Consider the following 16,268-nt stretch of genomic DNA (forward strand, 5'->3'; position numbering starts at 1 on the left):
CTGGTTTAACATCCGTAAATCTATCAACATAATACACAACATCAATAACAAGAAAAATAAAAACCACATGATCATATCAATAGATGCAGAGAAAGCATTTGATAAGGTCCAACACCCATTCTTGATCAAAACTCTCAGCAAGATGGGAATGGAGGGAACCTTTCTCAATATAGTGAAGGCCATCTACCACAAGCCAGTGGCAAATATTATCCTCAATGGAGAAAAACTGAAAGCCTTCCCTCTAAATTCTGGCACAAGACAAGGCTGTCCTCTCTCACCACTCCTATTCAACATAGCACTGGAAGTACTTGCTATAGCGATTAGGCAAGAAAAGGATATCAAGGGAATCCAGATAGGAAAGGAAGAAGTCAAGCTCTCACTGTTTGCAGATGACATGATACTCTACTTAGAAAACCCTAAAGACTCTATCAAAAAGCTTCTAGAAACAATAGACTCATATAGCAAGGTGGCAGGCTACAAAATTAACACACAAAAATCAATGGCCTTTCTATGTACCAATAGTAATAAGGATGAAATGGACATTAAGAAAACAACCCCATTCACAATAGTACCACACAAACTCAAATATCTTGGAATCAACTTGACTAAATATGTGAAGGACCTATACAAAGAAAACTATAAAACTCTGCTCCAAGAAATAAGAGAGGACACATGGAAATGGAAACACATACCCTGCTCATGGATTGGCAGGATTAACATCATCAAAATGTCAATACTCCCCAAGGCATTATACAGATTTAATGCCATCCCTCTAAAGATACCCATGACATTCTTCAAAGAAGTGGATCAGACACTCTTGAAATTCATTTGGAACAATAAACACCCTCGAATAGCTAAAGCAATCATTGGGAAAAAGAATATGGGAGGAATTACTTTTCCCAACTTTAAACTGTACTACAAAGCAACAGTTATCAAAACAGCATGGTATTGGAATAAGGATAGGTCCTCAGATCAGTGGAATAGGCTTGAATACTCAGAAAATGTTCCCCAGACATACAACCATCTAATTTTTGATAAAGGAGCAGGAAATCCTAAATGGAGCAGGGAAAGCCTCTTCAACAAGTGGTGTTGGCACAATTGAATAGCCACTTGCAAAAAATTAAACTTAGACCCCCAGCTAACATCATGTACAAAGGTAAAATCCAAATGGATTAAAGACCTCGATATCAGCCCCAAAACCATAAGATATATAGAACAGCACATAGGCAAAACACTACAGGACATTACAGGCATCTTCAAGGAGGAAACTGCACTCTCCAAGCAAGTGAAAGCAGAGATTAACAGATGGGAATATATTAAGCTGAGAAGCTTCTGCACCTCAAAGGAAATAGTGCCCAGGATACAAGAGCCACCCACTGAGTGGGAGAAACTATTCACCCAATACCCATCAGATAAGGGGCTAATCTCCAAAATATACAAGGCACTGACAGAACTTTACAAGAAAAAAACATCTAACCCCATCAAAAAATGGGGAGAAGAAATGAACAGACACTTTGACAAAGAAGAAATACGCATGGCCAAAAGACACATGAAAAAATGTTCCACATCACTAATCATCAGGGAGATGCAAATCAAAACAACGATGAGATACCACCTCACACCCCAGAGAATGGCACACATCACAAAGAATGAGAATAAACAGTGTTGGCGGGGATGTGGAGAGAAAGGAACTCTTATCCACTGCTGGTGGGAATGCTGTCTAGTTCAACCTTTATGGAAAGCGATATGGAGATTCCTCCAAAAACTGGAAATCGAGCTCCCATACGATCCAGCTATACCACTCCTAGGAATATACCCTAGGAACACAAAAATACAATACAAAAACCCCTTCCTTACACCTATATTCATTGCAGCTCTATTTACCATAGCAAGACTCTGGAAACAACCAAGATGCCCTTCAACAGACGAATGGCTAAAGAAACTGTGGTACATATACACAATGGAATATTATGCAGCTGTCAGGAGAGATGAAGTCATGAAATTTTCCTATACATGGATGTACATGGAAGCTATTATGCTGAGTGAAATAAGTCAGAGAGAGAGAGAAAAACGCAGAATGGTCTCACTCATCTATGGGTTTTAAGAAAAATGAAAGACACCCTTGTAATAATAATTTTCAGACACAAAAGAGAAAAGAGCTGGAAGTTCCAGCTCACCTCAGGAAGCTCACCACAAAGAGTGATGAGTTTAGTTAGAGAAATAACTACATTTTGAACTGTCCTAATATTGAGAATGTATGAGGGAAATGTAGAGCCTGTTTAGGGTACAGGCGGGGGTTGGGTGGGGAGGAGGGAGATTTGGGACTTGGGTGATGGGAATGTTGCACTGGTGATGGTGGTGTTCCTTTTATGACTGAAACCCAAACACAATCATGTATGTAATCAAGGTGTTTAAATAAAAAAAAAGAGAAAAAAAATAATAATAATAATCATTCAATAATTTTTTTTTATTTTTGGGACACAACCAGTGACACTCAGGGGTTACTCCTGACTATGCACTAAGAAATCGCCCCTGACTTGGGGAGCATATGGGATGCCGGGAAGGAACCGAGGTTTATCCTGGGTCAGTCAGTTGTGTGCAAGGCAAACACCCTACTGCTGTGCTATAGCTCTGGGTCCATCACTCAATGAACTAAATGCATAATCAGTGGTCCTCAAACTATGGCCCGCGGGCCACATATTGTATTTGTATCTGTTTTGTTTCTTCATTGCAAAGTAAGATATATGCAGTGTGCATAAGAATTCGTTCATAAGTTTTGTTTTTACTATAGTCAGACCCTCCAATGGTCTGAGGGACAGTGAACTGGCCCCCTGTTTAAAAAGTTTGAGGACCCCTGGCATAAATCATGCTACTCTATGACAGAAATTATCTGAGAACATGCGCTGTTTCTACAGGGGAAACAGGAAAAGAAAATATTTCCTGGGCCCGGAGAGATAGCACAGCGGTGTTTGCCTTGCAAGCAGCCGATCCAGGACCAAAGGTGGTTGGTTCGAATCCCGGTGTCCCATATGGTCCCCTGTGCCTGCCAGGAGCTATTTCTGAGCACACAGCCAGGAGTAACCCCTGAGCACCGCCGGTGTGACCCAAAAACCAAAAAAAAAAATTTCCTCTACACACATTTCTATTCACAAATTATATGTCTCCCTTTCAAACACACACACACACACACACACACACACACACACACAAGAACACTGAGATGGTGAAGGGGATAAAAAAGAAAAGAAGAGGCAAAGGGGAGGGAGAGAAAGGCAAAGAGTGAGCTCCAAGAGTGAGCTCCAAAAAGCCTATTAATATTTTTCCCTAATGGAAAAATAAAATGTTTTCTATTCTTGTGCAAAGTTCACTTAAAGGTTGCATTAAAGGAAAAATATCTCAAGACAACTAAGCTAGATGCCATTTATTTATAAAAGGTATTAATGAAAAGAAAATAGCTTTTCTACTTCATCATCTTCCCTGTGAAGCTGCAAAAGAAAAAAATCGCTATATGTGCTCCTTTACTAAAAGCTCTTTTTAGAAATTTACACCACACTTTGAAACAAGTCCATATGCCTTTTGTTATAATCTGATACCACAGATTATTATTATCATTGTCATTATTCACACGGTTAACATAAAGCAATGATATGGCTGTAAATGCTGGCATGTATACCCTAATTTTATTCAATAAGTGAATAAAGCACATCACACTGGATTGATGCAGATTAAAAATATGAAACTGAATAAACTTGATTTCTAGAGGGCTTCAATGATCTTAACAATATTGATTCTGGACCAAAGAAAATGACTAAGTAACAGAAATTTCATAAAAGTACCCTCAGGGTATTACTGGCAATACTTGCATTTTGGCATAAATTGGCTTGTGAACAGAACATGAAGCTAAACTTTATCTCTGAGAAACTCTCAGGTGAAACAAAGATGGGACAGTGCCAGAGAGGTAAGCTTCCAGGCTGCAGGTATTTTCCTACCACTCATCATCAGGACCTGTATGGAGGGTTTTTACTTAAGAACTGCTCTGGATCACACAGAGAAACAAGATCGAGGAGGAAGAAGAAAAAGTATATTTTGATAGCAGGGATGTTTGGTGGGATTGGAGCGAATCAGTCACCAAAGTACCTGCTTGGCAAGTCTGTGGTTGCTAGTTTGCACCCTGTTTTGTGACCAGTAATCCTGCTATCTGTGCTCCTCAATTTAGAATCTCTAGCACAGCACAGCTAAGTGTGTATAAGCATCACCGCTAAAGTGTGTGAGCCCTGGACAATCATGAAATTCAAAGCTCGCACGACCATTGTGGCCAGGTATACAAGTGCTGGCCAATATTACGGGCAGTATATGTGTTTGAAGCAGCACCACTCAAGGTGCATAATTAATTCCCTTTCGGGGCCGAAGAGATAACACAGAGATAGGGCATTTTTCTTGTACACAACAGGTCCAGGTTTGATCCCTGGCATCCTGTATGGTCCCCCGAACCTGCTTAGGGGTGGCTCTGAAACAAAAACAAAACAACAAAGAAAACTCCAAAAAGCATTAACAGCAAATGTGTGACTGGTGCTGAGAAACCACAACCATGTGTGGGTGTCGCCCCTGCTCATCATAACCACTTCCTCAGCAAAGAGGAAGAGGAGAAAAGGGGAATTTAACAACAGAGAGTGAGAATGTTTGGGTAGTATGACAGAATATTCTCTCTGCTGTGATCAATTCTGGTTTCCAGACTTATAACACAAATACAATCCGAATCTACCTATGACCTTCCATTTGCAGCCTCATTTCCAATTCCCCTTGGGCATACATCCTGATCATGCTCTCAAGATTGCAGTAAATGAGCCCTAAGTATATAACATGTAGAACTTTCATGTTGGGTTGTGCTGTTTTGTTTTGTTTTATTTGTTTTGGGAAATGCTTCTTTAGGAGATGACATCTACGATTCAGAGACGGAAAGTGAAAAACAGGGCAGTTCTATGAGCAATGGCTAGTAGTTCAAGTGAGTCTTTTAATTAGCCAAGATAGATTTTTAAAAAAGCTTACTTATTTACTTACTTTGTTTTGGGGTCATACTTGGCTGTGCTATGAATTTATGCCTGACTCTGTGATTAGAGATTACTCCTGGCTGTGCTAAGAGTACCATATTCAATGCTGACGATTGTACTAGAGTTGACCACACACAAGGTAAGCAAGCACTTTATCCACTGACCCCTGTCCAAGATAATATTTCTGGCCCCCCAAAAAGTAATTTTAAAAAGTGATACTGTAAAATCTTCTTGCTTTTAGTAGAATAACTGACAAAAGGCAGAATCTGCTGCACTGAAGGAAACTAGCAGGAGGTTTGTCAGAGATGGCTCAAATACTCTGAAAATATAAATCTGAGTGACCAAGAAATTCAAACTAGTGAGGCAGAATTTTGTATCCTAATACAAATTCTCTCACTATCAGGGTACTTGGAATTTCACTTTATTGAGAAAGAAGAGAGGATCATGAACACTGTATAATACATCTAGAGCTCCCTGCCAAGATCATAACACACATTCCTCAAGTTATAAGCTTCACTTCGTAATCACTGCTGGAAATCTTCCACCAGGAATTCTTTTACAGGTAGTAGCAATGATGCCAACATACAGAAGTAACATCTAAAAGCTGCTCAAGATACTAAAATATTCCCCACTGCTCTATACATGGGAGATGATCCAGAGAGTACTGCATTAAATGAGTAACATCCTAATTTCTACCTTTTATTTTCTTCATGTGAAATAGAAAAAATGTTCTCTATATAAATATCTTCCATTCATTATGTTTTAAAAAATATTGGTAGAGGGGCTTCCAATTATGCCATTAAAACATCTTTTGTCAATTGAGGTGGGTTAGGGTTCAGTGCCACAATCTGTGGTGTTGCAGGCTTTTCTCCTTTCTCTGTGCTCAGGAATCACTCTAGGTGGTGATCAGAAAGATCATATCTGTTAACTGAAAGTAAATCAGGGTGAGTCACCTGCAAGGCAAGAGCCATAGTCCCTGTACTAACTCTACAGTCTATGCTATTAATATTTTCTGGTAGAAAAAATTATAATCCTCACCTAAACTATTAAGAGAATGATTTTTCATATTTAATTTTGAGATTCTATTTAATTGAAGTAAACTGGTGATTCTATTGTGAGTAGGGCACTTGCCTAGCATGGAACTGACCTGGACTATAAGTAGATTTTCTAGGGTCAACACAGAAAACAATCCAGATATGGAACTCATGTTTTCTATGGGAGCTACTGAACAAGAAGGCCATTTTTAGAATTTTTTTTTTAAATTAAAAGAGCAATTAGAAATCCTAATGATGAGAGCAATGCATGCTTACACAGCTCACAGCTTTGTAAGGTTATTTGTTAAATTTTATCACACAAAAATATAAAATGATCCTTTAATATAATTTGAGGTAAAGGCACAAGCCTTCCATGTGTCTGACCTCAGTTTAATCCTTTCCTTCAGGTGATCCAACTAAGCATCACTGGGTGAAACTCTGGAGGACTTCTGGAGTGGTCCTGGGGATCCTGGTACTACAGAATCAAAACAGTGTTACATCCTCAACTGTAAGACTACTATTGGGCCTGTGTGCCCCCAATCAGTAGTTGGGAGACCTGCCCAGTGTGTGTGTGTGTGTGTGTGTGTGTGTGTGTGTGTGTGTGTGTGCCCAGTGTATGTGGGTATATGTGCATGTTTGTGTCCTGCCAGTATGTGCATGTTTGTGTATATGTGTGCATATATATATAAGTATATATATATAAGTATATATATATACTTATATATATATATAGTCCCACCCATTGTGTGTGTTTGTGTGTGTGCGTGCCTCTTATTTGGAGCCTTCCATTCTGGAGTGGCTGGCACATCCTACCATGAAGTGTAACATTTCTATACTTTATGAGAGTCTCTTTCCTGTCTCTTATTTCCTGAATGATGACAATTTTACATGCAACATATAATTTTGGCAACAAAACGTATTTCAAAAGGGTGTGTGCAGAGTTAGGCTTCAAAGCACATTAGAATTAACAAAGAAAGTGATGCCAAATTCAGACTCAAAAGAAACACCCAAAGTTTGACTAGAATATCTGATCATTCTTAAGGTAGAGAAGGGGGAGTGGTGGAGAGGAAGTAGTTTGATCTAGAAAAATCTATTCATTTTTCTGCTGCTGCCATAACAAATTAGCACTAAGATGGTGATTTAAAACAACATAAATTTATTTTCTCAAATGGTTTTGGGGACTAGATATCTGATTCCAACTTGCCCCGTGCCATTTCCTGGTGCTTGGTATTAATGGTCATCTTTGTCACTTTCTGGATTGTAGCTTCCTCTCCAATTTCAGGAAGTGTCTCTACATAGCTGTTGTCACTCTAGGGTACCTGCATCTCTATACCCAGGTGTCCTGTTCCTTTCCTTCCTGCAGACCACAGTCACTGGGTTAAGGGTATTTCCCAACCTAGTATTGCCTCATTTAAGCTGTGTATGTTTGCAAAACTGTAACTCTCAAATAAGGTGACTTTCAGCAGTTTGGGTTTTTTTTTTTTTTTCTTGTTGTTTATTTTTGTTCTGGGGCCACACCCAGCAATCCTCAAGGGTTACTACTGGCTCTGCACTCAGGAATTACACCAGGAAGCTCATGCAATGCAGGGAATAAAAACCAGGTCAGCCACATGTATGACAAACATCCTACCCTTTGTACTATTCACTCTGGCCCCCACTTTCAGAAGTTTTGAACTTACCTTTGTAAAAGAAGAAATGAAAATATACATATAGGCAGGCAACAGGAATTCCACCAACTATTCAATAATAGCTTTCCCTCACCACAGATGATTTTTCAATTCTAAATGTCAGTGATACTATAAAAGATGAAACTCTGATTTCAAAAAAGGGCACCCACTTCTCTGTTTCTTCAACAAGGGTTTTAATATCTTCAAGTGGCCCTGAAATAACATTTCAATGTAGCTATTTGAGTATAAACTTTGGTTGTTGATGCTGGGTTTGTTTGTTTGTTTGTTTTTAACTACACTTATCTATGCTCAGGGTTTATTCAGGCTCATCATTCAAAAATTATTCTTGGCAGTGTTCAGAGAATTTTATACAGTTCCAGTATTGAATTCTGGTTATATAGTGTGCAAGGCAAATTTCTTGCTGCTATCCTATTTCTCCAGGCCCAACCAGAAACACGTCTTACTACTCTGCTTTGCCATTCTTGCTATATCACTTTACAGCGGCTTATTTTGAAGACATTTTTATAAAGATACATTAGGCATCTGATGGAGTTTTGAAACACTAATCAGGAAACAAGAATAGCTATTATTGAGCTTCAAACTCTTGGCTATTCCATTAAAATACTTTGGGCTTCAGGATCAATTTAAATGAAACATCCTATTTCCCTTTTAGTATATACTAAGTATGTACTTATCAGGCTATAAAGAAAAGGATTCTATCTTGAGCAGAGTAAATTATTCGTGTTATGAACACAATATTGTTTTTTTTCCTTTTAATTTATTATTGTAGTTCAGGTAACAGTTATGAATATACAGTTATGGAATCTCACCACCATTGAAGTGCCTAAGACCCTCCACTATTTTTGTTACCTCTAGTCCACTTCTCACTACTTGATAATTTGTTTGTTTTATACTGTTTGTCATCATTTATTATCAGGGCTTTGTCATCATTTATTATCCATTATCTTTTTTGCTCCTCTATATTCCCTAGATGAATTAGGCCATTTGTTACTCTAAGTTCACTTAACATGATACCATCCAGTTTCCATCCAAGTTGCAGCAAGCTGCAAGATTTCATTTTTTTTTTTTTTTTGGTTTTTTGGGCCACTCCCGTTCGATGCTCAGGGGTTACTCCTGGCTAAGTGCTCAGAAATCGCCCCTGGCTTGCGGGGACCGGGGGATCAAACCGTGGTCCTGATCCTTGGCTAGCGCTTGCAGGCAGACACCTTACCTCTAGGCCACCTCGCTGGCCCCTTCATTTTTTTCTTACAGCTTCATGATATCCCAGTGTATCCATTCATCTATCACCAGCCACTTGAGTAGCTTCCATATCCTAGCAATTATACTCAGTACTATAATAAACTTAGGTTTATTTTTATGTTTTGTTTTCTTGTTTGTGTGTGTGTTCTGGGCACAGCTGCCAAAAAGTAGAATCACTGTGTCATATGGGAGCTATAATTTACTTTAAAGAAATCTCCATATTATTTTCCATAGACACCAGATAAGATTTTACTGATAGTGCAAGAGCGTGTTTTTTTGTGGGTTTTTTTTTTAATATATAATGTCCCTGCTAACCCTAGTGTTTCTAGACTTTCTACTCTGTTTCATTCACTCTGGTGTGAGATGCTTTTTTGTTGTCATTTTCACAACATAAACAAATGTATATATTAAATTAAAAGAATATCATTTTTGAAGATAACACTCACTATTCTATACCAAAAAATACAGTATTTCAGATATTTTGAAATGCTTGATTTGAGTTGTATTAGAGGTACAAAGTTTAACAATATAATATTTTTCTTTCAGAACAATATGTGTGTCATGAGTTTAATTTGTCAGAAGTTTACCTTATGTTGTGAAATATATGAAGCCATCTTACAAATTTAACTTCCAAAGATCACAATCTTGTATACATAGCTTGAACACTACAATGTGTTTCTCGTAAAGGACAAAATAATCATTTGCAAAATGGTGCAAATTGCACAAGCAAATTTGGTATCATTGATACCATAAATTAATCATATGGTTCAAAGTCTATATTAACTCAGCTTTCTCTGAAGGAATTAAACTAATTATTTTTGTTTCATTTCAAACAATTTCAAACAAATGGCAGGCAGGCTTACAAATTTAGAATAATTCTCCCTTAAATTATTTGCTGAGAACAAAGTGCTCACCTGATAGCCTACTGCCATATAAATAATATTGTTTATTTCCTACAGAAGACAACCTCAGACATTTTGACAATACTGCCATTAAAATAATATCTACACCTTACCCTCTCATCTCTATACCCTACCTTAGCTTAAACAAAAATCCTTTTTCTGTATGTTTTGGCAAAATGTTACACCTCAAAGCCACATGTCTTAAACTGATGTTCTCCTATTCTCTATTTCAGAAAGAACAGTGAGTCTTTCTTAATCTCAGAGACCAGGTTCTTTGAATGTCCTATAGGACATAAAGGGAGCCTGACAGGGGGTTTGGAGTCATACAGATTAGCTTCTTTAGCACTAGAGAGATACAATGACTTCCTTATCTATTGCCAGGAAACACTGCACTCAGCGCCAGGAACTTGTGCGAGGTCTGACACTGTGCACACACCTAATTGAGGTTTGCTGCATGTGGTTTCCAAATTGGCACATGTCCTACAGGTGGTGCTTGGCTTTAGAATTTGGATGCTAGGCAGGGTTTGCTTTTCAGATTGGTATGCTAGGAAAGCAGTCTGACTGGCTCGGGGAACTTGTAGGTGGGTCTTTTTATTGGATTGAGGGATCAGGACTAGCTTTATTTTACCTAACTTATATTCACAATATTATGAAAATTCCAGGTCAGTTATATTTTAACAGGAGTAGCTCTCGAATAGCTAGAAATATCACAGAGGTGATATAGCTCTTTTCACTGCTGCTTATAAGATTTCTCTTTACTTACAGATTTCATTTTTATCATCTCCTTAAAAATGCATGTGCTACTGCCCTCCAAAGCTCATTTCTAGTCTTTTACTGCCTCAGTCCCAACCATTATTCCCCCCATTTACCTATTTTGCCTTCAATACCGTACAGGTCAATCACAGACCAAAATCTTTCACTGAATTTAACACCCCACCCAACTATTTCAAAATTTCCCTTCTATATATTTGTTTTCTCTGTCCTTCTCTTAGTTATTTGTTAAATAAGAAATTTTGTAGAAGTGTCCCTCCATTTAAAGTTTATGTTAGAACCAAGTCAAGGGGATTATTGGACTTGTTCTAGCATCCCCATAGGCACCAACAACGCCATGCGGCATTGTTCTTACTTTGCATAGGCACATTAAAATGGAAAATTATATACAAACACGTTCTTATCTAATAAAGATGGAAACACACAAATTTTGTAATGCAGTGGAACCTTACACCCTGAACATTGTCAGAAAGACCTGGCTCTGGCCTCAGAAGAATGGGCATTGTCCATTTACCCTTGAACCAGGGATGCCATCTACAAAACAACCACAGTTGTGTACTACATCACCTGAAAGCAATCCTTTACCAGGGAAGACCCTACCACTAGGCATAGACCTATTCAACAGAGACTTACTTTTAACACCCAAAGGACTTAACAACAACAACTGCTTTCAGGACTGAGCTCCCTGCATCACTCTCTAATTATGAGTGAAACTAAAGGATGCTCCACATCATCCTGACTTTGATGTAGGATATGGACATATTCCAGGATCCTTAACTACAGAAACCTGACACCAACAACAGTGACTGTGTGGAAAATAAAAGTGTATTGGCACTACAGACAATGACTTGGGTTGGACAACCTAGTATGCCTGGAGCCTAAAAATTGATCTTATGCCAGAAAACTTCAGGGGTAAGATCTCCTTATTTAGGCCAAGACTTTTCCTTTCCATGACCCCTATATTTTGCTGGGCCTATGCAAACAATTATCACACTAACACCATCTTTGCTGTGTTCCTTTGACTCATCTTTAATGAAATAATGTATTATGATCAACTGTATCAACAATACTATAGATTTTAATGTTAAAGGAGTTAATAAATTTTGTGGCTTTAGATTGCTTTGTGTACTGCTAAGAAATGTTATAATGTACTACAATCTGGGGACTTGAGGGAAAAAGTAATTGTGCATGTGTTTTGTTTTGTTTTTCTTAATTTTTTTTTTGCTGAAAATTCAAAGTTAAGGTGTCAGCAAGGGGATTTCTTTTGAGAATTCTGTTTATGGATGATTGCCTTCCCACTGTAACTTCACCTTGTCCTTTCTTTGCATCTTTGTTTTCAAATAATTTAAAAAAAAAGAAAAATGCATGTGCTAAGCATCTCTACTATAAAGTTAATTATTTTTAATTAAGAATAAATTTGTAAAAAGTATTTTGAAACCAGTAAGTTTTGTGCCTCAGCTATCTTTCATTTATTAATTTTATCATAACAGTAAATATGCTTCAATTCTTACTTATTTAACAGACATTATTCCATAGCTAGTTTAGTATCAGTGTCATTAATAGAACGTTGTTTTGATACTTATTATATCCCAGGTCTGTCCCATGGAAACTCTGTTCACTTTGATTTCTTTATCCTTTTCTTTTTCTTTTTTTTTTGTTGTTGTTGTTTTTTGTTTTTCAGCCATACCTGGTGGCCATACCTGGTTACTCCTGGCTATGTGCTCAGAAATTGCTCCTGGGAGGGGGGGGCCCTTTTGGATGATCATAAGGTTCGATCTAGATTGGCTATGTGCAAGGCAAAAGTCCTACCCCTGTGATATCGCTCCAGCCCCAAGAATTTAGCCTCTTAACTTACATAAACAAGTAGTGTGATTAGAGTCCAGCTGAACAATACTAAATTTTCTATCTTGAGCAACTATTTAAACTCCCTAAGTTCTAGTTTTCTCATGTAAAGATGTCCAGGACACTTGGGACATTGGTATTAGGAATGTTGCACTGGTGTAGGGGGGTGTTCTTTTCATGACTGAAACCCAACTACAATCATAATTGTAATCAAGGTGCTTAAATAAAGATATCAAAAAAATAAAAACAAAAATGAAAATGAAAACAACAACAACAAAAAGATGTCCAGGATAATAAAAGCTATTCCATATGGCTACAAGACAATTGCATAATGCAATTGTCTAGAGCATAATTGTTAGGAGTTTGATGAATTATAATCATTTTTATCATTAAAATTTGACCCAAGATCTGCAGTTTATAGAACATCTATTTCAAAGTAGTTCAATACACCAGACTAAAAATAGCCATAAAATTTCACAACAGCCTTTTCCAAAAAGAAAACTGAATCTCATGGAGATCAATACAGTATCTATAAAGAATAGGTTCTGGTCTCATAGTTCTTGCTTTCTCCCTAGTTTTAAGTCTTTTATGTGGCATATTGACCAATCATTAAAACTTACTGGAACTGAAAGAATAGAATGTGTGCTCACTCTCTCTCTCTCTCTCCATATGTACAGACATCTAATATGTATATGAGTATAAATCAACCTATTATACACACTGTGAGTTTATCCCATTTAGATTTCCTACATTTTTCCTCTGTAGGTATCTAATCTAAAATGTCACAGTAAATCTGACTTCCAGATGTCCACAGAACAAAAATTTACCAACTTACACTTTGTTTCTGTTTTATTTTGTGTTGGGGTCACACTTGGCAGCGCTCAGGGGTTACTCCTGGCTCTGTGCTCAGAAACTGTTCCTGGCAGGCTCCGGGGACCATGTGGGATGCCGGGTTTCGAACCACTGCCTGTCCTGGATTGGCTGGATGCAAGGCAAACACCCTACAGCTGTGCTATCTCTCCACTCCCCTCTTCGGTTAAACTTTCTAACAACTCTCTAATAGCAGCAAATCTGTTCAAAGCTGTGGTTTTCCACTTCTTATTATCACAAAATTAAAATCACATTGGGGCTTTCAAACTTCACAATGAGTACAATGAATTGCAGTTTAAATAAAGCAGAATGACTACGACCAAAATCCAGTTAGTAGTAATTCTCAAAACTCTCCTATAGATCTTATGAACAGCCATGTCCAGAACTAAAATTTTAGAGCTGATCCAAAATGCACAGGTTCTGAATTATATTCTGAGGTGAAATATGAGTGAACCTGATAATGATGAATCAAGGAGAGCAGAGTTAAGGATGCAGGCAAGAGAAATGTTGACAAAATTTGAATCATGTGAATAGAAAGGTAGAAGGATTGCTAGAAAGGGGGCATGGACATTTAAAAATGTTAAATCCAGGCCATTTACAACAATAAATATTCAAATATTATTTTAAATGAATAATCTTATTCTTTCTCTTCATCGATACTGATGCTACAAAGAAACCAACATTAAGGCTTATAAAAATCTATTTTTATAAAAGAGAATGTTGTGTCCAACAACATCCTTATTAATTATTAATAGTATTTGCCATCTAGAAAGATGGTTTGTTATTCTAATTGACAGTAAAAAAATTGAGATTTATAGACTTGTATTAAAACGTAGGTTGGATAGAACACTTTGTCTTAATACTTACTACATAAACAGTCATTTGAACTAGAGAAATAGCTCAAAGAACTGGAGTATTATTAGTCTTGCGTATATGAGCCTTCCTTCCTGTCCTTCAACTTCCAGGGCACTATAATAGCCCAGATAAGCACATGGGTGTAACTGTATGACATTCTCACCTCAGCTCCAAAGGATGTGGTCCTGGTGACTCCCACTATAGCAGTACTCCAAAAACATTGCCAAAACATTGAACAATTTGGTTCAGTAAAGCAGTGGCACTTTGGTCCCCTAGCATAGCTTGAGAGAGTCCCCTCTCCTCCTCATAAATAAATAAATAAATAAATACATAAATAAATAAATAAATAAGAATGGGGGATAACCAAAGGGCTAAGAGCAAGAGTCCCAGATTGGATCGCCTGAGCACCAGGGGGATCTGATGCCTGAATATCAGGCTCTGGCACCCAAAGAAAACCAAAACACTAGGTAAAAACAAGGTAATTCAAGAAAGAAAAAAAAAAAGGTGTTGTTGTTTTTAATGCTTTGCGCATAAATTTTTCTTTCGAAGTGACTTCGACGACAGCAACAAAAGTCTTTTTCCAAGTCCCACACTGACAGGACACGCGCACGCTAACACACATTCACGCGCGCACACACAAGTGTATACACATCCATATTCCTTGCGTTATAAGCTAGTAGTTTGGGGCTTTATTGTTTCAGCTAAACCCTAAGAATCAGGAACACCCCACTGATCTTGACTAAAGGAGGGAGGTGAGGCCTTAGTACGGATCCAAGGGAAGGTGCTCATTCCCAGGGAAGGTCATTTGCACAAGCCCTGGCTCCAGACTCCTCCAGCCTCGCCCCCGCAGGCTTCTACATGTCTTGCAGCCCATTTCTGCGAAAGCCCCAATCTGCCCTCCTCCGAAAGCCCCCCAACGCGCTGGCTGCTGCACATCCCACGTGCTGCTCGCGGGGGGCCTTCTGAACCCCAGGTCCAGGTTGGGTGACCCCAGTGTGTCCAGTTCGTCCCCTCCTGTCTCCAGCATCCCCGCCGCGCCCCATCAGCACCCCTCGCGTGCCCCTCCTTGGCCCTAAACCCATCACACCTTGGGGGTCGCCGTCCGACACGACGAGGCGCGCGGCGCCCAGGAGGCCCAAGAGGAGGAGCAGCAGCAGGAAACGGGGCGCGCGAGGTCCCTGGGGGCCGAGGAGGGCGCGCATGGCGCCGGCGGGTTGTCACGGGCCGCAGAGCCGTCGTGTCCGTGTCCGGAGTCGCTGCGTCCTCTGGCCGGTGGACAGCTCTGGCTGCCAGTCACCGGGGGCCGGACGCGCTAGCAAAGCCGAGTGGGAGGGGCCGCCGCCCTGCCCGCCCCCCCCCCACACACACACCGCCTAGACGCGCCCCAACTTGACCCGGAGCGGCGGCCGCCCATGGTCCACGGGGACGGACGCTGCTGCAGGTGCGGGTGCAGCATCCTCTCCCGCAGTTGGGAGCAATTTTCTCTGCAAGCCCATCACCTGCTTGAAACTCGACTATAGAAAAGAAAGGACTGTGCACGTTAGCCTTTACAGTTGATCTAAATATTGTGGGGGTCTGGATAAAACTGGGGTGAGGGTGCAGGACGCTTCACCGCACCTGCCCACCAAGCCTGGGTTATCCCGTGGCTTCTGGGTTGACGTTTCTGTTTGTGCCGGTGGAAGGCAAGAGCCTGGCTCAGCCGACCAATCGCGCACACCCTTCTGTCTCTGAAGGCTTAACCGGTTCTCTCCAGATTAAGGATTCTCAAATCCCTAGGCCCAGGGAGTGCCTGGTGTTTTTGTTTTGTTTTGCTTTTTCCCCCTTTGTTTGCTTGCCTAACAGTTTTTAAGGAGCCGCCTAGCGCTCAAGAAACAAAAACTCCCGAAAGTAGATAATTGTGTAAAGGCCACCGGCCACTGGGACTGGGCTTTGCAGAACTCCCACGCTGTTGGCTGTTTGAGCTAGTGCTCTCACTTTTACCAGCAGCAGGGCTGGAGCCTGCAATTCGAACTGCTTTTA

The 16,268-nt window shown here is 39.6% G+C and overlaps 1 protein-coding gene across 1 annotated transcript in view; it reads right to left on the reverse strand.

Annotated features, from left to right (window-relative positions):
• EMB (embigin) overlaps positions 1 to 15,475 on the reverse strand; it is a 51,988-nt gene extending 36,513 nt beyond the window's left edge. Inside the window, exon 1 of the mRNA XM_049768370.1 lies at positions 15,337 to 15,475. Coding sequence (XP_049624327.1) covers positions 15,337 to 15,451 — 115 coding nt within the window. The 5' untranslated portion in view covers positions 15,452 to 15,475. The remainder of the gene's footprint in view (positions 1 to 15,336) is intronic.
• Between the last annotated feature and the right edge of the window lie 793 nt (positions 15,476 to 16,268).

This window comes from Suncus etruscus, chromosome 2 (genome assembly GCF_024139225.1).
Source record: "Suncus etruscus isolate mSunEtr1 chromosome 2, mSunEtr1.pri.cur, whole genome shotgun sequence".
In the NCBI taxonomy this organism is placed as follows: domain Eukaryota; kingdom Metazoa; phylum Chordata; class Mammalia; order Eulipotyphla; family Soricidae; genus Suncus; species Suncus etruscus.